This window comes from Doryrhamphus excisus, chromosome 7 (genome assembly GCF_030265055.1).
Source record: "Doryrhamphus excisus isolate RoL2022-K1 chromosome 7, RoL_Dexc_1.0, whole genome shotgun sequence".
Classification (NCBI taxonomy): Eukaryota; Metazoa; Chordata; class Actinopteri; order Syngnathiformes; family Syngnathidae; genus Doryrhamphus; species Doryrhamphus excisus.
Window position 1 is genome coordinate 3,638,901 of NC_080472.1, and position 24,887 is coordinate 3,663,787.

Genomic DNA, 24,887 nt, shown 5'->3' on the forward strand with positions numbered 1-24,887 from the left:
GTCAGCCTGACTCCAATGAAACCAAAACCAAGACTTGGATTTGGACTTGACATCCTAGAACCCAAGACCACGTGTGTGACATCTGTTGTTGTGTTTAAATGTTGTTTTAATGATCCAGATCATCTCTTGGTTTCAGTTTATGAAATTAAATGAAATTGCAAACACGAGCCAGGAAGAGAAAGAGAAAAGGTTAGCAATGCTAGCATGTTAGCATTTAGCATCTTATTCCTCTGTCTTCTTCTGCTTTTAGGTGTACAACTCCATTTCACCACGCCACATAGGTCAGGGTGTAATGACGCCTCCCCGCCTGAGGGAGGCAGTAATGCCAAAGCTGTGTTACCGGAAGTAGTATACGCTCTGTTAGCAGGAAGTGTCGCCATTAAGTCCGCGTTAACTCCTTCATTGCTATTTTATTTGCTGTTTGAACTTTTGCCGACACCAGGATACAATTAGTGGAGCTTCTCCGGCTAGCTTAGCTCGCTAGCTGCTAACAAAGAAACCCGGAAGTGATCAACATCGTAGATCAGCGTAGATCGAGTGTGAGTGTAAAGTGTCGCGATCGTGTGAAAATGTGTCCAAATGTCCAAATGCTGAGAGCGTTGGTGAACCAGCGACTAGCTTTGGCTGTGGAAGAAATATTTGTAGTGTTGGAAAGAACCATAGCAGAGTACGAGGAGGAACTTTGTCGAACAAAAGAGGAGAACGAGCGACAACGTCAACTACTGGACGCTGTTTCCAAGAGGTACCACCTAGCAGGTTAGTTCCAGTCTTCCTGTCACATGTTTGCTAACTTTCCAAGTGATCGGTGACATGCTAAGGTATGTTTTATGTGTTCCAGACATGTTACACAATGTCGCCCCACTGGGGTGGATGCCAGTCCCAGCCTGGATAAATACTCAGGCTTGTGTCAGGAAGGCCAACCCACGTAAACAAAACCAACCATGACAGGAGAAGGTAGAGAGCTGGTTGGCCTGATGCAGAGGAGGAAGGTAGACATACTGTCTCCAGGAGACCAGAAGGAAAGGTAGCAAGGCTAGAAGTTTAGGAGCAGGGGTCAACTTGTTCCATCATGGTGGAGATGGAAGAGAACTGGAGTAGGAGGAGCTGGTTAAGAAGGTCCTGATGGTAAAAAGAGGGGTGATGAGTCTGAAGATAGAAGTTGAAGGTGATGTTCGATGCTGTTAGTGGGTATGCCCCACAAGCAGGATGGGAGTTGGAGGAAAAAGGACCTTGATGGAATGATGCAGAGCATCCCTGGAAGGGAAAGACTTGTCATTGGGCTGACTTGGATGGAGGTGTTGGTGCAGGAAGTAGAGATGATGAAGAGGTGATGGGCAGGTTTGGTGTTCAGGAGAGGAACGCAGGAGGACAGATGGTGGTGGACTTTGTTCCAGAAGAGAGAGGAACACAGGCTGACCTGTAAGCGTGGAGGTAGGAGTCCACAGGTAGACCACATCTGGTGTAGCATGAAGTACAGCCATCACGTATGCTGAAGACCAGCTGCGGTTCCCGTGAAGGATCGATGCGGCCATCTTGGCGGCAACGTCATCAACTCCATTCAATGTCAGTCATTAACAAATGAAGGATGTCCAGACTAGACCTAGTCGGACTCATTTGGACCCACAGTGCGGGTTCCGGAATCAAACCCTCTGTCACGTGGGCCTACGACTAGTTCTCATTTCCTAGCACCACCTCGTCATCCTCACAGACGTACGCTGCTGTCTCATGTGATAGCTGGACTTTCCTAAAGAACGTCTTTGTCTTCTTCTGTCCTGCAGAGCAACATCTTGCCCCCGAGCAGCAGGAGGAGCCACAGCCCCCCCACGTTAAAGAGGAAGAGGAGGTCCAGACCCCCCGCATCGAAGAGGAGCAGCCCCACGTCAAAGAGGAGGAGGAGGACCACAGCATCAGCCAGGAGGGAGAGCATCTTGAAGGACCGGAGGAGTTCCCAGTGATTGGCGTCCCTGTGAAGAGTGAAGATGGAGAAGATGGTGAAGATGGTGAAGATGGTGAAGGTGAGGAGAAGAGAGAGGCGGAGCCTCCAAGCAGCAGCTCAACAGAAGCCGATGGAGACCACTGTGGAGGATCACCAGCAGACAAGCTCTTAGCTCCACTATCAGATAGCGAGCACACGACGTCACACTCTCCTGACACTGATGATGATGATGATGAAGACTCTACAGCTGATATGACATGTCACCCTGACAACACACGCCTGAAATGCCACCACTGCGACAAGACCTTCAAACACCGCAGTAGCCTGTGTCGACACGAGAGAAACCACACGGCCAAAACGCACTTTAAATGTTCTCAGTGCGACAAAACCTTTAATTATCGCTGCAACATGAAAAACCACATGAGACTACACACGGGGGAGAAACCATTCAAGTGCTCATTTTGTGATAAAATATTCCCCATAAAGGCATATTTGAAGTCCCACATAGCAGTACACACCAGAGAGAAACTCTTTCCCTGCTGGGTGTGCGGTAAGATGTTTCTCCGGAAGGGAGGTGTGAAGCTCCACATGAGAATCCACGCAGGACGGAGAACCGAGAAGGAGGGACAACACGGCCTGGACGCTTTCAGGCAGCCTGGAGTTGTGATCCACGCAGCAGGTTTGTTTACTAACTTTACTCAACACGCTGGTGCAGGACCAAGCTGGACTTCTCCAAGGAGATCTTTGTCTTCTTGTGTCCTACAGACATCAGTGGCAAACCTCTTCCCCCGAGGCAGCAGGAGTGGAGCTCCAGGCTGGAGCAGGAGGAACCCGAGCCTCCACACGTTAAAAAGAAAGCAGCATCACGGCGTCCATTGGGGGGAGAGCTTCCTGAAGGACTGGAGGACTTCCCAGGGATGGGCTTCCAGACTCTTAGCTCCGCTATCAGATAGTGAGCACACGACATCACGCTCTCCCGACACTGATGATGATGATGAAGACTCTACAGCTGATATGACATGTCACCCTGACAACACGCTTGAAATGCCAACACTGCGCCCAAACGGCTAGCCAACGTAGCAATATGAACACACAGCAGGTTAGTCGCAGGAGAGAAACCATAAGAGTGCTTCGTTTGTGATAAGTTCGTTTGAGATGTTTTACATGTTCAGTGTTTATTGAAGACGTCAAGACACGGAAACACTCACAGGAGAGAGACCATATGCCTGCTCAGTCTGTGCTATAGCTTCTGTACAAAGTTCAGTTGGGAGAAGACACGCTGGAGAGAAACCGATATGCTGTCCCCAGGTAAATCACATAAACATGGAATTGTCGCTCGGTTTGGTAGATGCTGGCTGTGTCCTTCAATCATAAGTGACGAGTCTACGTCCGGAAGTGGGTATTTACATGCGTCTTTGAACGCACCACTACCGGAAGGAAGTGTCTCTACCTCGGTGAGTCGGGCGAGCACCATGACAGAAGATACGAGGACATCTGCTGGCCAAACGGGGTACTGCATGGACCTGTCTGCACACACAGCAAGGCTCCACCGAACAAGGAACAGCCACAATTAAAGGTTAGCTAGCTAAGGTTAGCTAATGTTTGTAAATACGATACTTGTTGGATTAAATAAAGCCTTCAAATGAAGAACTGTTTAAAAGGCAAAAGTGCATATTTACGATGACTCCGCCCTTTTCCTGTCCTTTTAAGAGAGGGGTGTGAAACCGGGCCGGTGGGCGGAGACACTGCAGGTGATTTGAATAATCAAGCCCTCCTTCAATTTGAGGGAATTGGAATCACCTGCTGGAGAGAAGACCTGCAGAGTCTCGGTCCTCCGGGGGCGAATGTGCTTGACGATTCTCGGCAGAAAAATAGTGGCCCCTCCTAAAGCGTCCCCTTTAGGAGGGCGAGGCCTCCCGGTGCCCAGATTGGCAACTACCGAGAAGAAAGGTGGAATAAAGTCCTCAAAGGACGCTTATCCTGTGGATGGCCTCCGGGATCACGTCTTCGTGAACGGGAGCTGACTTTTGGTGAGTTTACATTTCTTTTATCGTGACTTTGGTCTACTGTGTGTAGTTTTTGCTCCGGGGGCTCGGAAAGTTGCGATGCTGTTGGATTAGCCCCTGGAGATGCTAGCTGCCGTCAATGACGTCAGCGTCACGTGCAGTTCACGTCACGTCACGTGAAGGTCACGTTTGTATGTTCTTTGTGACACTTCCTGATGAAAACCTTTCATGTATGCCTGCCAATCATTAGCGTGTTTGTGAATCCATCATTTTATTTCTGAAAAGGCAACAAAGGAGTATTTCATTTCAGTGGTTCAGCATCTAGACCAGTTCAGACCAGGTCCACATTCAAACCACCGTACTTGGACTTCTCAAATCTAGACTGGGTTCATCCACGACCCCAAAGGTTCACAAAATCGGGTTCTGATTAGTGAAAGCTTTTATCCTATTTATGAAAATGCACCGAGACCACTTTAGACCAGGTCCCCTTTGAAAACCACCATACTTGGACTTCTCAAAATCTGTCTCATGTGTATGAACGACGGCCAACAGGTATCGCCACATTTATCTGTGGCGGGCTGTGTCCCACTATATGTTTGGGTGAGAGCAAGAAGGTCACATCAAATGTATTTGTGGCGGGCCATGTCCATGCCATGAATGAGGGCCAACAGGTAGCATCGCATTTTTTGTGGCCATCGTGTGTCCCATCATAATGTGTTTGAGCGATGTGGAACAGGTGGTACCAAATTTATTTGTGGCGGGCTGTGTCCCATCGTGTATGAGCGACGTGGAACAGGTGGTACCAAATTTATTTGTGGCGGGCTCTGTCCCATCTTGTATGAGTGGGGTGGAACAGGTGGTACCAAATTTATTTGTGGCGGGCTGTGTCCCATCGTGTATGAGCGAGGTGGAACAGGTGGTACCAAATTTATTTGTGGCGGGCTCTGTCCCATCTTGTATGAGTGGGGTGGAACAGGTGGTACCAAATTTATTTGTGGCGGGCTCTGTCCCATCGTGTATGAGCGAGGTGGAACAGGTGGTACCAAATTTATTTGTGGCGGGCTCTGTCCCATCTTGTATGAGTGGGGTGGAACAGGTGGTACCAAATTTATTTGTGGCGGGCTCTGTCCCATCGTGTATGAGCGAGGTGGAACAGGTGGTACCAAATTTATTTGTGGCGGGCCCTGTCCCATCGTGTGTGAGTGGGGTGGAACAGGTGGTACCAAATTAATTTGTGGCGGGCTGTGTCCCATTGCATGTGAGCGAGTTCAAACAGGTAGCACCAAATTTATTTGTGGCAGGCCATGTCTCATGTGTATGAACCAACATTTATTTGTGGCGGTCTCTGTCCAATAATAATGTTTGTGCGTGAGGATGAACATGTAGCGGCAAATGTATTTGTGGCAGGCCGTGTCATGCTATTGGAGTGAGTGTGAGGAGGTCACATGAAATCTATCTGTGGCGGTCCTGTCCGACTATGCTGCGTGAGCGGACCAGCAGGCGGTGCAAGTGCTAGCATGGTAAGGGTGGTGTTAGCATGCTGGATCTGGATCAAGGTGCATCTGGTGGTGGTTCTGGTGTCCCCCCAGGCCTTCAAAGGGGGGGGGGGGTCCATTGATCTTTAGGTGGCATGAGAACAGGAAGCGGAAGAAAGCGTAGAGGATGAAACTGTGAATTAATTAGCGCTTTAATTGTGAGCTCTCCAAGTCCTATCCTCAGCGGGCGTAATTAAGATGTTTATTTGAACACACTTTGCTCTTGAAGGAGGCAACACCGCTAATTGGAATCATCCCGGAGTCACGCGCACGCCGCGGCTTTACCGGCGCGGGTCAATTAGGCTCTTAACACGGAAACCAGGACGTGTTTAATGGATTTGTAAGCGCAGCAACGTTTAAAGAGCTTCCGGAAGGGGGGGGGGGGCAACACCCCACCCCACCGTGCACGAGGCGGGGATGAGAGTGCGATGAGCTCGTGCTGTTGATGACGAAGAAGACGCTTGATTGGGGAGAAGTGCTTTTATTTCGTCGACGTGGACGAGCCTCGATGCTTCCCAAGTAAACAAGCCGGCTAATGAGCTCACGTCCCCGCCTAAGACGGAATTTGTCCCCCGCAAAGCCACGCTGGTCCGCGTCGTTGGGGGCTGCTGCTGAACGATGAAGAGACGTGCAGCCTTGTGGTCTCCTCCTCTTCCGGCACCATGACGGAAACATGTCGTTTTGTTCTCTCCTCCTTCACTTTTTCTTTATAGTTCAACTCTAAGCTGCTAAAATATTAGGTTTTGTTCTCGTATTATGGCATCATCATAAAGTTATCATGTTCTAGTTGGGATTCCACTCGTCTTCTTTGTACATTTTATGTTTCCCAGCATGCCTTGCGGGTTAGTATTGCATGTATTGTGTAAGTGGTACTGCATAATGGAGTCTGGTGTCCTAGTAATACGCGCGAGTACATCCTGCACTTCCTAAAAGGAAGTGAAGCAGTTGAAGTCACGTGACTTCCTGTCCATGTGATGTCGTGTGGCCAAGGCGAGTTTGGTTGGATCCCCCGCTAATGTCATCAGCAGCAGGTTATGGTGGTGAGCCCCCCCCACCCCCCGCCTCCTTCACTGGTCTTTCTAATCTTCTAAACCCATTTGCCCCCCCCCCCCCCATTTAAATAATACAAATGCGTCTGTCAGCCCCGAGACGCCGGCGTGTTTATTTCTGAACATAAGTGAAGACATTCCAGCCGTCAGAAGATGACGCCAGGGGGGGCGAAATAACAAGCAGTCGCATCTGGAGGCCCACTTTCCTCAACCTCCTTCATCATCATCATCATCATCATCCTCGGATCACGTGCCCCCACCCCCCAAAGGCCGATGTTCATCAGGCTGATGAACCAATCAGACGGCGTTAATGAGGAACGCTTCACCCCAAAGATGGCCGAACCTTCCCAGACGCCAGACCAGGATCCTTTGATGGTCCTGCTGGTCCTGGTCTTCCCCACGAAATAGACGGAAGGATGACCCCCCCCCCCTCTGAAGTCCTCACATGACCATCAAACACGACATCCTGGAATCTTTCATGCGGGAGCACACGACTGGTCTCGCTTTCATTTTCATATTTTCATTATGTCGTCGTCTGTCTTGGCCTCCTCGGTGGTTCCCAGGATGACGAGCCGAGTGACGCTGAAGCGAGCCGCATGCTAACACGTTTTGGAGGTGATTTACGCCCCCTTGGCTTGCCGCACAAACAGATGCAGCCAGGAGCCCCTTAACGCTGATCTATAGTTCCGATTCATTACCCCCCCTAATTGGTCGGCCCCCCACCCCCGTCCCCTCCCACACACAGAGAATCCAAGGAGTTGATCGATATGCAGGACGTGAGCACGAGGGGATGTTAACCAGAAAATGGTCTCTATTAAAATGGGACTAGTCCCCCCCCCCCCCCCCCCCCCCACACACACACACTGCCGCAGGAAATGAGTCGATGGGGAAATCAGGAGGTCAAAGTAGAAGCATCTAATCGTGAAGGTCGTCACTCACTCCACACAAAAAGACGCAACCTTTGACCTCTGATTTGATCAGAGTGCATTGAAATAGAAATGGTCTGTTCCAGGGTCAAACTGTGGCACTAATGCCACCACAGGGATTACGTCTCCCCCAGTGTGTTACAAAGGCGGGTGCAGTGGCAATGTGGAGGATACTGCAGGGGGGTCAAGAGACAGGGTCCCAGGACAGACCCTGGGTGCACCTTCAATGGCTTAGGACACGTAACCATCCCTTGTTTGTATTAGAGCCCTCTACACATGAAATAGCACCCCTATAGTCACCTTTACACTACTATTAGCCAATATAGTAGACATCATAAGACAGATCTAAGCGGACGGACGAACGGACGGACCAAAAGCTGTTCACCTGTCACATGACATCAGGCCTTGGCGTCTTTGTGATGTCACGCCCGGAGCGTTGCATCACGAGTACGACAGAGCGCATCAAAGTGAGTCGTCGTGTTTTCCCGACATCCAATCCCGATGTGGGGGGGGGGGGGGGGGGCAGAGTCCCCACAGACAAACAGACGCTGGTCAGCAGAGAGAACAATCGTCCCGAAGCGACGGAAGGATGAACTTTGTCACCAGGATGAAGAGGAAGTTGCTGTGCTCGGCCAAAAAGAGGAAAGAGGAAGCCGGCGCCCAGAGGAAGGTGAGTTGTCATCCCAACAGGAAGGCTAACGATTTCCCGTTTGACACGACACGCTAACGAGCGCGGAGCCGCCGGGTAAAGCCCTCGCTTGCGTCTTTCCGCCTCAGGTCTCCGACAGCCAGACGGACGAGGAGAAGAGCGCCTGCCTCATGGCCTTCTGCCGATCCCAAGACAGGAAGAAGCGGGAGGAGGAGGACGGGAGCCCGGATGAGGACGACGTTCCGGACGAGGACCAAAGCAGCCAGAAGTCCTCGGAGCAGAAGGTGACGGAGGACGACATGGTGGACTCCTTTCAGCAGGCGCTGGCGGTCGCCCAGGAAGACGCGGCTCAGAGCCTCTGGATCCAGAAGTACAGGAAGCCCAGAGATTCCGGCGCCGACTGGTACGAGTGGTGGGCGGCCCGAGAGCAGGAGAACGCCGCCCGCCTCCAGAAGGTGCTGGACAGCGTCCAGGAGACGGTGGTCCTCTTCGGCGCCCAGCTGGAGGGCATCCAGCGCAACGTGGACCTGACGGTCTCGGACCTGAAGGCGCAGCTGAGCAACATGCATCGGCACATGGCCAGCGGGATCCTGCACCGCGACGAGCGCATCGCCAAACTGGAGAGCCAGAACTGCTTCCTGCCCCCGCAGGCCTCCGAGGTGGACGTGGACCTCCCCCACCGTCTGGCGTACAAGTTCGACTTCACGTCCAGCCCCTACGTCATCTTCCGGCCTTCCGCTCCCCACTACCCCGTTCCCGACGCCAGCATCCCGTCCTACCTGCAGGCCCCCGTCGCCGTGCTGGAGCCCCCCCACTGCCCCACTCCCAACATGCGGCGTTATTGAGGACCGTGCTGGCCGTCGCCATCGTTGTCGCCATCGCTGTTTTGTTGTGAAATGTGCCGTGGGCCCAAGTGGCCCCCGGACCGCCCCTTGGACAACCCCTGAGGTGAACTGGACTGAGGCGGCGTTGCTGTGGGTGGGTTTTTAGTTGGGAGCATCTCCATATTCACGAGGAGGTGGGGGGGGGGGGTCGATGTGCTTTATGCTTCCACTCAGCAGAAGGCGCTTTGCATGCGCACGTACGTGCACGCGGCGAGTGCCAGTCTCCGTGTGGCGTGTTTACGTGAGGCAGATGTTTGCTGCTCTTCTCCAGCGGCGTGAAAGCGGCTCGGCGTCTGTTGCCGAGGGAGGGGGGGGACAATCGGCCATCAATAATGGACCAGAACTCGTTCTGTTTCTCGTATCGTCAGACGCGCGTTCGACAGAAACCGACCAAAAGGAGTCGCCGTTCCTCCTGAGACCTCCGAGCATCAAAGGAGGAACTTGACGTTTTCTTTGGCTTTTTCTTGGTATGTAGGCGCTTCTGTTGTTTTGGAGAACCCTGCTTTAAAGGGCCGGTGACTGTAGGCCACAATCAAGGGTTGGTACCCCAGGTTTAAGGTCCCAGCTGGGCTGCTTCTGGGCACCGTGTGCTGGGCCCGCGGCAGCGCCCCCTGCTGGTTGAGAAGAGCCACGCAAGCTTCCATGTCGTCCCCCAACATGCCCAAAAAGAGCAGGAGTGCTTGACCCCTCCTGCTACCTCTTCTTCTTCCCTGCCACAGCCGGTGCGTTAAGTCAAGCCGGTGCCAAGTCTTTGGGGGTCCAGGTATCTTTGGGTTGGGCGGCCATGAATAAATGGTTGGCTAACACGTTAGCTTGCTGATTTCAGAGGCGCTTAGCGAGAACGAGAGCAGCACGAGGAATCTCGTATTAATTGGTGATTTGCACGTGCCAAGATGGCAACGGGATGCCAGCGTGATGGGGTGGGGGGGTCGGGGGGGGGGGGGTGCGAGTGAGATGAGCTGGTCGTGACCTCCTCCCGCTGCATCCGTGGAGAATCCAAAGATTCTTCTTAAAGCGCTGATCTGCTCTTTGGTTGGTCCACCTCGTGCGTCTTAGCGAGGCGGCGCCGTATGAAATATTCATCTGGGAAAATAAAGCAAAGACGCGTTAGAGCAGCAAATATGTTCTTTTCTTATTAACGCCTTCCATCCCAGACACTCTTCTAACGGCCGCTTCAGTGGCGGCCATCTTTAAAAGGCACAAAGGCTGTTGTCGTCTTTGGCGACATCAACGTGGACGCCACCAAATAAAGATTCCACTCCTGTCTTTCATCACAACTTTGTTTCTACCTTCTGCTCTTTAGTAACTATGGCAACAGGAAGTACACACCAATGGCTTGTTTACGTCAGAAGCATTTCTTTCCAAACATTTGTAACTGAATCATGGGACCTTCCGCACGCTCACCTCCTTCCTGTCATGTGACTTCCTGTCATCCACGTGATCCCTGCCCGGTACCACTTGGTTGGCATGACTGACCGACTGTGATCCGTGATTCCCACCAAGTAGGACTCTTTAGTTATTCCTGGGCCACGTTGGTTGTTGGACCAAAGTGGCCTCTAGACATCATTAGAGACCTCTAGACATGACCTAACACCCCTATGGTCACCTTTACACTCCCATTAGCCAATAGAGTTGACATAAGAGTAAATATAGTAGACATACAAAAGACTTGCATGCTAACATTGGGACAATTGCATCGGGACAGGGTACTTCCTGTCTCATCAAAGTAGCGTTACTGCCACCTAGTGAGCAGAGTAGAACAGTACCACTGAATGTCTCGTATTTGTGGTTTTGATGCTTAAATGTGCTGGTTTAGGCCAAGACCAGCTAGCGTTGGGATGGAGCCATGCCGTTGGGGGGGCACTGTACTGGTGTGAACATGCTATGGACATACAGTAGCTACTTCCTGACTTGACAGGAAGTAAAGCCTTGTTTGACTCGGTTGAAGTGTGAGAGGGATTCAGTCATGCAGGTCTCATGCAGGTTCTTTGCTTCCTGGATGCTGACTTTAGGGAAGGGAAGTAAAGGACCGGGCAGCACAGGAAGCACTACAAAATAAAGGCGTGACAGGAAGAGAGGCATGATAATGGCAAAGTAGGAAACCAAAGCACCCCCCCCCCCCCCCCCCCAGCACGGAGGAAGAGGAAATGAAGGCGACGCTGGCGTCAGCGTGGAACCAAACATCAGCAGCTCCAGTCGCTTCAAAGTCGCACTTTTGCCCAACAAAACTTTGTCACATCACAGACGGAGTTTCAAGGTGACGCCTGCGGGCCTTCGGATGCGGCCATAGATAGACTGGGTGGGGGCGGGGCGGGGTGGGGGTGTCAGGGGCGGGGGGGGGGCGGAGGGAAAGCGAAGCGAGGCGCTGCAGCCAAAACCAAGTAATGAGCTTTAGAGGCAAGATGAAAAGACTAACTTGCATCTTTTATTCATGCAGTTTGTTTTTAGACTGTCAGCTCACATGAACACTTGTACACACGCGTGCGCACGCACACACGCACACACACACGCAGCAACGGCGAGGAAGCAAGAAGCAGCCCTTGAATGCAACGTGGTAGCCCAGACTGAATGTCATCATGTAGAAGCTTTGTAAGAATCTGTCATGGCGGCGGCCTGCCAGCGTGAATCATTTATTCCCTAATGGACTGCTTGCTTGTTGCAATGACGCGCAGCACTTTCACTTTCACTTTCACTTTCACTTTAACTTTAGCTGCGCTAGCAAGACCTGGTGTTCCTTCTCAGCTACAGCGTCGGACAAACAGGAAGTGCAGCACTCGCCTCTCTGGGACTGTAGATCTCAACAATATGGAAAGTCTAGTCGGTGGCCATAGCGCGCACGAGTGCTGCCGGCACTGGGGAGCTGCGGTTGCATGAGCGGCAACATCTCAAACGTTGTCATCATAGATCTCGACCTTAAGGACAAATCCAGAAACCTTTCCAGTCTGTTGGTGGCACACGTGTCAAGCATGGGGGCAGTAGCGCGCGCGAGTGCTGCCGGCACCGGGGAGCTGCGGTTCCATGAGCGGCAACATCTCAAACCTTATCATAGATCTCGACCTTAAGGACAAATCCAGGAACCTTTCCAGTCTGTTGGTGGCATACGTGTTAAGCATGGGGGCAGTAGCGCGCGCGAGTGCTGCCGGCACTGGGGAGCTGCGGTTCCATGAGCGGCAACATCTCAAACGTTGTCATCATAAATCTCGACCATAAGGACAAATCCAGAAACCTTTCCAGTCTGTTGGTGGCATACGTGTCAAGCATGGGGGCAGTAGCGCGCGCGAGTGCTGCCGGCACTGGGGAGCTGCGGTTCCATGAGCGGCAACATCTCAAACCTTATCATAGATCTCGACCTTAAGGACAAATCCAGAAACCTTTCCAGTCTGTTGGTGGCACACGTGTCAAGCATGGGGGCAGTAGCACGCAAGAGTGCTGCCGGCACTGGGGAGCTGCGGTTCCATGAGCGGCAACATCTCAAACCTTATCATAGATCTCGACCTTAAGGACAAATCCAGAAACCTTTCCAGTCTGTTGGTGGCACACGTGTCAAGCATGGGGGCAGTAGCGCGCAAGAGTGCTGCCGGCACTGGGGAGCTGCGGTTCCATGAGCAGCAACATCTCAAACCTTATCATAGATCTCGACCTTAAGGACAAATCCAGGAACCTTTCCAGTCTGTGGGTGGCATACGTGTCAAGCATGGGGGCAGTAGCGCGTGCGAGTGCTGCCGGCACCGGGGAGCTGCGGTTCCACGCCTGAAGGAGCCGCGTAAGCACTCTACCAAGTTTAGCGGACGGGTGTATTGACCTTTGGCTTGTTGTTGTGGCTAGCTTCCTTTTACACTTGCTAGCACCTCTACGGAGGGTTGCTATGATGTGCTGTCATCAGCCGCCAGAGGTTGGGCCGCATTCACAGCCGGCGTTTGTTTTTGTCTTCACTTGTCAGTGAACGCATCGCCAGGATGGTTTCAAGTCCAATGGCGCGCCGCGAGCGAAGAGTGCGGCTGCTATTCAGCTGCCAATCAAGTCAGACCGGAATCCTGACAGGCGGACACGTAGCAATTATTCCAGAAAGGCTTCTGGAATTCAATCAAATGCCCCAAAAAAAAGCCAACATATTTTGGGAATCGTATTTTTATTCCGTTTGACTGCGAGCCTGGCGTGCGGCGTTTTGGCAGACGCTGGTAAACAGACGAGGGGAAAAAAAAGCCAACTCGTGTCAAAGTGTGAGCGAGCGTCTTTGATTGACAGGCCGAGGCAAGGGGGGGTGTCTCCGCCTCCTTTTTTTTGTTTTGTTTTTATTTGGAGCTGTCTCCTTCTGCCCACGCTGCCTGGGAATAGCGCAGCACTTTGTCTGCTTCACTGTGGAGACGTCGCTGCCAGGCGGCCGTTGGAGGAACGTTTCCAGTTCGATTCCAGTTTGGTGGACCATCCATCCACAGCAAGTCCTCCAAGTGCTTAGCACCTGATTCAAATAGCCTTGGGTGTCTAGGCATGTGAGTCTGACCTTCGCCGTCTCGCCCTCGCGTTGCTCACAGGAAGCTAAATAGCTAGGCAACGCAAGTCGTGGTTGCACATACTCTATTTTTGGCTTCAGAGGAAGGAAATTTGAGGCCATTTGGTAAGCTAGCTACCATGTAGCTTGCTAGCTAGCGGCCTTCTCGAGTCCCTGCGGCTTAAAAGTTGTGCAAAACCATGAAAACCACAAGCGTAAAGGTGACTGTAGGGGTGTTATTTCATGTCTACGGGGCTCTAATGTTAAAAATGCATCCTAAACGGGTTTTTAACTACAAAGTCTTCCGTTGATTAACCATAAATCCCAAATTTATTTAGCACAGTTGGGTCAGGATCCAAAGCCGCCATAAACGGGGGCTGATTGTGTGTGTGTGTTTTAAAACATTGATTGTGTCTCACACACACACACACACACATCCTTTATCTCCGAGTGCCACCTGGCTGGCAAAGGTTGGCTCCAAGCTGGCGGTGGTCCAGCTGGGCGACGTTCCGGGCGGACGGGAATGCGGACGTTGGAGGCAAAAGTGTTTTTTTCCGAGGCGGCGGAGGAGGCGGGCCAAGATAAAGGTCACCTCGCGAGATGGAGCGTATGCGGGAGGAGATCAAGGAGGTGGAGGGGGGGGTCAAAGATGGAGGAGATGAAACATCTGGCGGCCAGGCGAGCGTGAATAAAGCCCACAAGCTGTTTTAGAAGGAAGAAGACTGTTTTGCCAACGGCAGGGAAATTGGCCCAGGGAGAGATTTGGTGTTTAATCAGGTGCTGCCTTCGTTAAAGCAGGAAAGGATGCCAAATTAGCGCAGCAGATGCCGGAGGTGGTGGCGGCGGCGGCGGCGGCGCCACTCTTGGGGGGCCCGTACCCCCCGCCGCCCCCAAGCGGGTGCCAGCCAGCAGGTGGCCCCACCTGGACGCTTTGGGATGCAGGAAGGGAAGAATCGGCACACGGTAAAACCGTTACGTCGCTTCTTCATACTCCTCCTCATTCCGGCCAATCGGCTCCTTCCTCATCGTCCAACGTCGGCTTGGACACGCCCTCTCTGCCTGAAACGCCAGCGCGGCACGTTTGAGTGCAGAAGCTTTGCCAGAGACCTCCGTGGCGTCACAGCGTCTGCTTGGAGCGTGTGCCCCAATACAGTGCACCTTGCTGGGCCACACTAGGTGGCTCCTCCCCCTCTCCTCTGGTTCTCCTGGTGGTCGTCATATTTGGAGTTGTCGCTCTTTTCCGTTCTTTCTGGTCTGCTTTCCTTTGTTCTTCACGCTGCGTCCCCACAGGAACCAACTCGTCCGTCCGTCCTTTGCGCTGCCTTGTTTCTCCCTCCTGCGTCGCCTTCGCTATCGCCTGGTGCTAGCCGCCTGGTGCTAGCCGCCTGGTGCTAGCCGCCTGGTAAACGATCGGTAAACAAGTGTTGAAGCGATGTCCTGGAATGTCGATGAGTCGTGCGGCGTCACGTCAACCCAACTGGGAAACAATCAACCTCCACCTTGCAGCAGAAGCAACCAACAATCAGCACTGAACCGTGCACACACGTGTGTGTGTTCATGTGTGTCTTTGTGTGTTCATGTGTGTCTTTGTGTGTTCCTGTGTGTCTTTGTGTGTTCCTGTGTGTCTTTGTGTGTGTGTGCAACAGGCAAGCACAACAGCGAATTGAAATCAAAGCATTTGTGAAAGTACTTGCATGACAATACTACATGGAGCGTTGGTAAAGGAGATCAGAGTAATAACACGTGCACGCACACGTGCACGCACAGTGGGAAGCATCAGCATTCACAGGAAGAGCAAACATTGTCAAAATAAAAGATGTTTCAACACGTGATGTTTTTTCCGATGGGTTGACGTGACTTAATGACTAGCGGCTTCCATCTTATCACTTTTATTTACAAGCTAGCATCTAGCATCTCCTGTTAACTTTCACCCCAAAATATCCCCTTTTGGGGGGGTCACTAAACCCCCAAATCAGGTGAAAATGTGCCTTGTATGTAGCCAATCATTAATAAATCCATAGAATAATATGAGTCAGCCCTCCTGTTTAGTTTCCTGCCTATTTCCTGTAGTTGAACCTTCATTGAGAAAACGCTGTCATTTTTGGAAAACTAGTTAAAATATTAAGAGAATAAAATCAAAATAAAATGTAATAACTTGATAATGACAAGAAGTAACCATCGGAAAAAAGGTCATGATGAAAATGGCAGAGGCAGCGCCGTGGCGGCTTCTTTTTACGCTTGCTTGGTTCATTTTCAGCCTCTCACTGTCTTACTTTCACTTTCACTTTCCGTGCAGGCCAAGTTCATCACCTCCCAGCCAGACGTGGTTTCTTTCTGTCTGATGTCCGGCGACTTCCCGACTCCGCGTCTGCTCATTTGGTTTTTCCGAAAGGCCGTCTGCCCCCGTGACGCCGCCGCCGCCGCCGCTCAGCAGCCGTGCTTTGCTCGTAGCCGACCGCCGTCCGATACGTCGGCCAATTATGCCGATTTGGGTTTCATAGATCAGCTGTGGGGGGCGGGGGGGGCATGCCCCGACGTCGCCTCTCCTCGCCGCGCATCATAATTGGCTAAAACCGCTGCGAGTCCGCCATTCCGTTGTGGTGCTCACACAATACGTACCGTAATTAGCCGCCCCCCACCCCAGCCCCCGCCGCCCCACGAGGCATCAAAACATAAAGTTTCCGTCTGATCACCGCCTGAGTGGCCAACTTTCTTTCTTACCAACTTGAAAGCTAAAAGGACGCCTTATCTACAAACATGAACTTGATGTTGCGCAACAGGAAACCAAAACAATGAAGCACAAAGCTAAAACATTGCCATAACCATCATAACCCACATAACCATCATAACCAACATAACCATCATAACCATCATAACCATCATAACCCACGGGTGTCCAGACCTGCATACCACGAGTACCACTGAAGTGTTTGCCAGAGACCTCCATGGCGTCACAGTGGCTGCTCGGAGCGTGTGCCCGAATACAGTGCACCCTGCTGGGCCCCAGCAGGTGGCTCCTCCCCCTCTAGCCTCCCCAGTAGTAGTGACCTGCTAGTCGCCGTGGGAGGTCCTTCATTAGGACCCATCAGACCCATCAGTCAGGTCTGGGTCTGGTATCAGTCTAGGGCAGCAGAGTGTTGTTGGTATCGGCTAAAAAAGTAGCGGAGGCCATGTTGGACACCACTTCGCTGTCCCCAAAGTGGAAAAAGAAGCGAAGCCGTGGTGGGGTCAGCGTGTGCCAACAAAAGCCAAAGAAGAAGTGAAAGAGGAATATAAAATAACTCAGCAGTGATTTTTGTGTTCTTAAAACTTTTTCTTTCCATTTTTTGCACTAAAAGTTTTGGTTTGCTGCTGTTGGTTCAAATCCTTTGATCATTAGAGAAGAAGCGTCTCCTCCTCCTGCTGTTTGGACGTTGGCGCTGCCGTCGTCCTTCAGCGTCGCACGATGCGGAGAACAATGCAGACGCGGGAGGTGGCGTAACATCTAAACGAGCCCACAAATGGCAGACGCCGCCCGTTTGATCTTGGCGCTCCCACGGTGACCAAAGCAGGAAGGACGGACGGCGCAGCTTGGACGCGTCCGTCCGGCCCTTCATCATGTCCGCCATGGAAGTTGGCAAACGAGGCGCTCATTAGCAAAGTCCACTTTCACACGTGACAAAAGAGCGTGCAGGTGTCGCCCATCAACGCTCCGCCTGCGTGAAGACGCCACAATGGAAAGACACGCCCTCAGCACGGGACCACGTTTCCCCTTCGCGTCTCCTAGCATCACCTAGCATCACCTAGCATCACCTAGCATCATCTAACATCATCTAGCATCATTTAGTGACTCCTGGCATCCCCCAGGGTCACCCAAGAAATATTGTCATTCCACTAGTGGCCACTAGGGAGCGGTTTTGACAGCATTTGTCCTTTCATTCATCCTTTCATTCATCCTTTCATGCATCCTTTCATTCATCCTTTCATTCATCCTTTCATTCATCCTTTCATTCATCCTTTCTGTGTTGGCTGCGGGGAAGTCCAAACATCTGGAATAGAGGCCATGTCTCCCTGATCCTTGGACAGTGTCTCCCTGATCCTTGGACAGTGTCTCCATGATCCTTGGACCATGTCTTAAAGACTCTTGGACCATGCCTCCCTGATCCTTGGACAGTGTCTCCCTGATCCTTGGACCATGCCTCCCTGACCCTTGGACAGTGTCTCCCTGATCCTTGGACCATGTCTTAAAGACTCTTGGACCATGTCTCCCTGACCCTTGGACCATGTCTTAAAGACTCTTGGACCATGTCTCCCTGACCCTTGGACGTCCTCGTCCTCTCTGCCTTTTCGTCATCTTCCATCAGAGAGAAGGATGGAGGTGTGAACCCTTAGCGTAGCGTATTATTTTATTGTGAAGAGTTTGTCCTCCTGCTCCTTCTGCTGGACACGCACGTGCACACACACGTGCACATTTCTCAGGTAAAGGTTACAGACTTGAAGAATGTTCTCATTAGATGCCTGTGTGTGTGTGTGTGTGTGTGTGTGTTTGTAAAATGAGGCTCAGTAACTGAGACAACACTCTCCATCGGTCCCCCCCCCCCCCCCCCCCCACCCGGTCCTCTGTGTTTATTAGCATGGCCAGCTGTCAATCAAACATAACATTGGAAGGTCCCAACTTTTTCTTTGGCTTTTATCAATGAAAGAGGAAGAATGTGCTGATAACCATAGAAGCTTAATAATATGCTGCAGGGGGGGGGGACAGAATATGACCTATTATGACATAATACTATGACATCATATGACATACTATGACATAATACTATGACATCATATGACATACTATGACATAATACTATGACATCATATGACATAATACTATGACATAATACTATGACATCATATGACATACTATGACATAATACTATGACATCATATGACATACTATGACATAATAGTAGGACATCATATGACATACTATGACATAATACTATGACATCATATGACATACTATGAGGTAATAGTAGGACATCATATGACCTATTATGACATCATATGACATACCATGACATAATACTATGACATCATATGACATACTATGACATAATACTATGACATCATATGACATACCATGACATAATACTATGACATAATAGTATGACATCCTATTGCATCCAAATGAGGAGAGGAATATGTTTTTGTGAGAGAAGTCATATTTAAGTATGGTGAAATATTCCACATGGAATAACTTGTTGGCGTATCTGCACGTGCTGCTTTCTCAAATACTAGTTTCCTTTCTCACTGGCTGGAGGATAAAGTTAGCACACCCCTGGATGCTGATGATGATGCTGATGTTGGTGATGATGATGATGATGATGCGTATGAAAGGTGAGGGCTGGAGATCTTCTCCTGCTTTCTGATCCTCAGGTTGAGATTCCAGTTAGCGGCGGCGTGATAGCGCATGAAGGGACAAATGTTGTGCTGCCGGGGGGTTTGGGGCGTATGGGGGGGGGGGGCACTGCAGGTTTGGGTTGTCGCCGCTGTGTTGCATCGTGTGCTGCATCTATCTGCAGCGTGCATGCGGAACATCACAGTCCTGGTAGTCGGGGGGGGGGGGGGGGCGAAGTCCCAGCTACACACACACACACACACACACACACACACACAGTATGAGGCAATTCTTTGTCATAAAGTTATAAAAATTATAAATATATCATTTTAGGGCTGCACGGTGCACCAGTGGTTAGCACACAGGACCCACAGCAAGGAGACCCGAGTTCAGTTCCACCCTCGGCCATCTCTGGGTGGAGTTTGCATGTTCTCCCCGTGGGTATGAATGTGAGTGTGAATGGTTGTTTGTCTATATGTGCCCTGGGATTGGCTGGCCACCAGTCCAGCTGGGATAGGCTCCAGCACCTCCACCCTGGTGAGGGTCAGCAGTAGAAAATGAATGAATGAATGAATGAATGGTCATACCAGCAGCATACCTTTATATACTGTATACAGTATAAGTACATAAGTACAAGTACATCTAAATATACTTTTGGATGTTGGCCAGATGTTTTTGGTTGAAGAAAAGCAGAGACTGATGCTCTCCTGATGTGAAGAAGATGCAGGAGGAGATGGATGGTAGTGAAGAGACAGGGAGATGGATGGGGGGGGGCACGGGGGGGTAAAGGGCAGCAGAGACAGAATGATGAAGGTAGAGAAGAATTGATCTGGTGGCCAGCAGGGCCTCCAGGGTGGCCGGGATGTGGAGATCAGCGTCAAGACCACGTTGGCTTTGAGGCTCCGGCATGATGCGGACACACGGACTAGGAAAATGACGGAAGTGGATGAGGAAAATGTCGGAAGTGGATGAGGAAAAGGTCCGGAATGAATGAACAAAATGTCGGAAGTGTACGAGCAAAATGTCGGGAATGGACGAGGAAAATGTTGGAAGTGGATGAGGAAAATTTCGGGAATGGACAAGGAAAATATCGGAAGTGGACGAGGAAAAAAGAAGAAAAAAAGTCGGAAAAGTACGAGAGAAAGTCGTAAAAAGGGGCGGGGTCAGGAAGGTGTAAGTGATATGATGCTAACCAGACATGCTAACGTGTTTTGCTAGGAAGTGCAATGACAATAATATGAACTATACTCTATAACGTGTACATATGAAACATGTATGTGTATGTAATATGTATGTATATTTATTAGGGCTGTCAAAGTTAACGTTAACGACGCGTTAACGACGCGTTAACGGGAGTTTCTTTTAATGGCGTTAACTTTTTTGAGGCGGACATCGGGCGGCGCCAGACTTCCCTAATTACGCTCCCAGTGGCGTTCCGCGCCAGCAGCCGGCCGCCCGCTTGTTGCGTCGGCAAATATGCCAAACTCCACACGCTAGGAAAGCTAATGATACGTTTATGATGGAACAGACGCACGGCGCCAAGGGCGGACGTCCTCGGCCATCATCGGCGGCCAGCGTTGCGTGACGTGCTTGATGAGCTTTCCGCAGCCACGACGCTCGTGCGGTGGAATGTCACGCCGGCATCATCGGCTCCCGAACGCCGCAGCTTGACATTGCTTCATCCGAGCGAAGGAATGGCGGCGCGGCGCTTCCTGACGAGGGCTAATTGGACAAATGGAGCCGCTTAGGCGGAACCGCCGTGGCGTCGCTGAGGTGATGAGGAGAAAAATACTCTTCCAGACGCTCTCCTCAGGCCTGACAGCCAAAATAAAATATAAATTATATATATAAAAATAAATAAAATCAAATTATATATATATAAATAAATAAAATCAAATAAAAATCTTGTCTATATGTGCCCTGTGATTGGCTGGCCACCAGTCCAGGGTGGACCCGCCTCTCCCCCAAAGACAGCTGGGATAGGCTCCAGCACCCCTGTGACTCTCGTTAGGATAAGCCCTAGAAAATGTGGCGACTCCATAATTAGGAAAAAGCCAAAAAGACATAAAAAAATGTAAAAAAAATAATAATTTCAACGTATTTAAAAATCTATTTCTTCAAATATTTCCAAATGAGAAACACGTCCTTAGCTGGCATTCAAAGAAAACCAACAATGGATTATGAATTTGGCCTCCAGGTGGGTCTTTTTAAAAAGTTCTAAGTTATATATCATTCAGAAATGAAAAATAAATAATAAGTCATTTAAAATAGAATATATTTATTCCATGACCAGAGAAACAGGACCTTGCCTCGTGGGGGCTACGTCCGTAGCTGAGGTGAAATATGAAATATAAAATATGGAATATGAAATATGAAATATGAAATATGGATGCAGCACGTGGGTGAACTTGGTTCTGAAGATACAAGTTGCAGCTCGGAGGCGTTGAAAGGGTTCAGAAGAAGACTTGAAGGAGAAGTTGGAGAACCTCTGGAACCATCCAGAACCTTTCTGTGGTCTTGGAAGCCCTGACCCCCCCCCCCCCCCCCCCCCCCCCAGGCCCCCTCCCACACACTCCCAGCGAGCGGCAGCCAAAGGCACTTAAGAGAATCGATCCGTGCATGATTTTAATCCACTCAAGTGACGCTTTCCCGGGGACTCACGTGACCCCGCAGGGCCGGACATTGATCAGCGTGACAGAAGCCCCCCCCCCCCATGTCCCCCCCGGAGGATCCCTCCTGACACGCGACGCCCTCTCCAAACTCGTACATGTCAGTCAAACGTCTGCGATGGAGCCGTGCGCGCCCCCGCGCCACAAGTACCCCCTTCCTCTCTCGGGGGCGCGCACCGAGCGAGAGAGAGATAGCGCGGGAGGAGAGGAGGACGCGCACACACGAGCAAAGTTCTCCCGCGCCGACGAGCGTCCAGCGTTGCGTGTTTTCCCGCCTTCGCAGGATTAAGGACCCCCTGGAGGAGCCCCCCATGGGTGCCGCCGTGGCGCGAAGGCTCCGCTGAGACGTCCGGTCATGCTTCGGGTCTGCCTTTTGCCTCTTTTGCTGTCGTGCGCGCTGGCCAACAGGACCGCGGACCCGGTCCCGTTCTTCCACGGCCATGTGTTCGAGAACGCGGCCCCGGGATCCAGGGTCAGCGGGCTGACGGTGCCGCTCGAGCGGCTCAGCGCGCGCAGGCTGTGCGGCGCCGGGGAAGGAGGCTCGCCGCCGGCCCGCTTCAGGCTCCTGGGCGACGGCAGCGACAAGTTCCGCGTCCTGGCGCACCACAACCGCGGGCACGTCCTGCTCAAGACCTGCGGGCTTCTGGACCGGGAGCAGCGGGCCGAGTACGCCCTGGGTGTCGGCGTGTGCTGCGGGCCGTGCGGCGCCGGGCTCCATCGGGCGGCGTCCATCCGGGTGGACGTCCTGGACATCAACGACCACCGGCCCGCCTTCCCCGGCACCGACGTGAAGCTGAGCCTGGACGACGCCACTGCCCTGCGCACGGCGGTCTACACGCTCACGGCCAGGGACGAGGACAGCGGCAAGAACGCGGAGCTCATCTACTTCTCCCGGCCCGGGAACGGGACTTTCTACGTGGTGCCCAAGAGCGGGGACGTCCTCCTGGTGGACTCCATCCTGGGTCGGGACGCCCCCATCAAGTTCACAGTGTTCGCCCGGGACCGAGGCTGCCCCCCCCGCACCAGCGAGGGCGTCGTCGTGGAAATCAACCCCCGCCAGTGGCTCACGTCGCACGGCAGAGCCCCGTCCCGGATGTCCCGCTCCGTCCGGGACCCGGACGCCCCGGTGTGCATCAACGTGTCCGAGGACGCCGGCATCGGTTCCGTGGTGATGAACCTGAACCCGGTGCGCTTCCAGGCGGCCGCCTTCGAGCTGCTGGAGCCGGAAGGGGGCGACTCGCCGGTCAGCGTGGGTCGGGACTCCGGGGACGTGGTCATCTCACGCCGGCTGGACCGAGAGAAGGAACCGCTGGTGGACGTCGCCGTCCGGGTGCAGGACAAACGCGGTGAGGGGGGGGGGGGCGTGCGTGTGCATGTTCCGTGATTATGGATTGGTGGGATTAGGGAATATTCTCACACGGTGACGTTCCTTCATAGCAGTGGTCTTCTTGATGTGACCTTTGACCTCGGCGAGCTGCCATCTTGACTTGTTGGGTTTCTTCAAAATAAGAGTTAGCTTTAAGAAGGACAGTGGGGGGGTCACACAACCCCCCAAACCAAAAACAACTGAAAGTTAGCCAGCCAACTAGGATGGAAATTAGCCAGGAAGTTAGCAAGGCTACTATGGAGTTAGCCATGACGTAAACAAGGCTACCAGGAAGTTAGCCATGAAGTTTGCCAGGCTACCAAAAAAGTTAGCGGGGCCAAAAGCCGCTATTTTTCTCAGGTCTGGTGCCCCTGCTAGCCTGGCTAACTTCCTGCTAGCCTGGCTAACTTCCTGCTAGCCTGGCTAGCCTGTGTTTTGTTGTGTGAAATGCAGCATTTGTGTGATGCATGTTGTGTGTTTTCGTTTTTACATCATTTGTGTTTGGAGGTTTGGACATCCTGGCGTGTCGTCGGAGGCGTCCGAGTGGGCGGTGTTGACGAGAGGTCACGTAGAAAGACATGGTGATGATGATGATGATGATGGTGTGTGTGTGGTTAGTTACCACCTGAGGGGGGGGGCAAGTGCTCATTAGCAAATGAGGCTAATTGGTGGACATCCATGGATGCTCTTGTTGCTGTGTCAGCGTGTTCAAGCTAGGCGGTAAGGTGGCAAGGTGGTAAGGCGGTAAGGTGGCAAGGTGGTAAGGCGGTAAGGTGGCAAGGTGGTAAGGGGGCAAGGTGGGAAGGTGGTAAGGCGGGTGTGAATATCGCTAGCAAGGTAGAAGATGCAGCAAGTTCAAGTCCAGTTTCAGTCTGTCGAAATAAAAAGCCGGTATGGATTTAAAACGTTGGATTTTTGCCGCGCTAATTCAGCCTGTCACCATTTTATTCACCACACGGCGCCTTGATCTGCACGTTGGAGCGTCCTGTGATGGATGATTCTCCCAAACGGCAAAGAAAGCCTTCCACTGTGTAGGAAGTACACCATTGGCTGATATGGGGGGTACTCTACTCTACTCTACTCGGCATACTTTACTTCATTCAGGGTGTCCAAAGTGTGGCCTGGGGGCCATTTGCAGCCCCCTGCTGCCTCTTATTATTTTTTTCTTTTCAAAGTTGGAATATTCCACGAAACAAATCAAAGAAAAGATGTAATTTCTTGGAAAAATTCAATAAAAATAAATAGCTAAGTTACAAAGATTGTAATAGGAGTGTAAAGACGACTATAGGGGTGTTATTTCATGTCTTGAGGGCTCTAATGTCCCCATATGAAAGTGATGCTTGGTGGTACTACCCATGTTGTTCTTGTGCTGATGCTTGTTCTTTTGTTGTTGGGGTCATGAAAGTAGTTGGAAGTCCGTGATGGGTGACACCCGCCCCCCCCGTCCCACCTAGTGGGGCCCCTCAAAGCCGCGTGCTCTTCTGATGGATGGGGGGGGTCAGGGATGTTGTTTTTGATAAAATCTAGTACATAGAAAGCACATCTAATCCAGCGTAATCCACATACCTAAATACACGTAGGTATCAAGTATTTGTGGATTAGAGCGGCCTGCATGTGCTCAAATCCTCCTGACCGCCGTGGACACGTGTCCTCAATTTGGGACATCTCCCGATCCTGGTGTCTTTCAAACAAATGTGGGAGGGATTGCTTTCTGTGTGTGTGTTTGTGGGGGGGTCGGGGGGGGGGGGGTCTCCCAGGTGAGCCGTGTCATCCTGAGCGGGTCGCGTCCGATCCTCCGAGGTGACGAGCGCTCCGTCTTTGGGTCGGCGGCAGCTCAGTCGTAGTCTTTTAATCTGTTTGGACGGTCCCGCTTTGGCCTCGACCCCCCTCCATCTGCTGGCATTATCCTTGTAATCCCATCTCATTCTCTGCCATGCCCCCCCCGGCCCCCCCCGGCCCCCCCGCCTGCGTACTTATTTCACTTTCACTCCAGGGATTAAGTGGAAGTCCTAT

At 51.8% G+C, this 24,887-nt stretch overlaps 3 protein-coding genes across 6 annotated transcripts in view; all 3 read left to right on the top strand.

Annotated features, from left to right (window-relative positions):
* The first annotated feature begins 365 nt into the window (after positions 1-365).
* LOC131131846 (zinc finger protein 25-like) lies at positions 366-3,505 on the top strand. Its single transcript, XM_058076798.1, has 3 exons — positions 366-756; positions 1,779-2,615; positions 2,702-3,505. The coding sequence occupies exons 1-3, from the start codon at positions 570-572 to the stop codon at positions 2,887-2,889; spliced, it is 1,212 nt and encodes a 403-aa protein (XP_057932781.1). The 5' UTR covers positions 366-569; the 3' UTR covers positions 2,890-3,505.
* Positions 3,506-3,720: 215 nt separating this feature from the next.
* si:ch211-186j3.6 (neural-cadherin) overlaps positions 3,721-24,887 on the top strand; it is a 182,404-nt gene continuing 161,237 nt past the window's right edge. For 3 of the 4 annotated variants that reach the window (XM_058076747.1, XM_058076748.1, XM_058076749.1), the window contains exon 1: positions 21,719-22,854. In XM_058076747.1, coding sequence (XP_057932730.1) covers positions 21,864-22,854 — 991 coding nt within the window. In that variant the 5' untranslated portion in view covers positions 21,719-21,863. Of the gene's footprint in view, positions 3,967-21,718; positions 22,855-24,887 lie in introns of those variants that run through there. The other variant, XM_058076750.1, reaches the window with a different exon arrangement.
* On the top strand, positions 8,015-9,107 carry LOC131131851 (uncharacterized). The gene is made up of 2 exons (XM_058076805.1): positions 8,015-8,122; positions 8,230-9,107. Exons 1-2 carry the CDS (start codon positions 8,042-8,044, stop codon positions 8,944-8,946), a joined length of 798 nt encoding a protein of 265 aa, XP_057932788.1. The 5' UTR covers positions 8,015-8,041; the 3' UTR covers positions 8,947-9,107.

Excerpts from the sequence above, each read along its gene's own strand:
- LOC131131846 (XM_058076798.1), top strand. The coding sequence starts at position 570 with ATGTGTCCAAATGTCCAAATGCTGAGAGCGTTGGTGAACCAGCGACTA. Across the intron at positions 757-1,778 it reads CAAGAGGTACCACCTAGCAG|AGCAACATCTTGCCCCCGAG; the intron begins GTTAGTTCCAGT and ends TCTGTCCTGCAG. Across the intron at positions 2,616-2,701 it reads AGTTGTGATCCACGCAGCAG|ACATCAGTGGCAAACCTCTT; the intron begins GTTTGTTTACTA and ends TGTGTCCTACAG.
- LOC131131851 (XM_058076805.1), top strand. The coding sequence starts at position 8,042 with ATGAACTTTGTCACCAGGATGAAGAGGAAGTTGCTGTGCTCGGCCAAA. Across the intron at positions 8,123-8,229 it reads AAGCCGGCGCCCAGAGGAAG|GTCTCCGACAGCCAGACGGA; the intron begins GTGAGTTGTCAT and ends TTTCCGCCTCAG.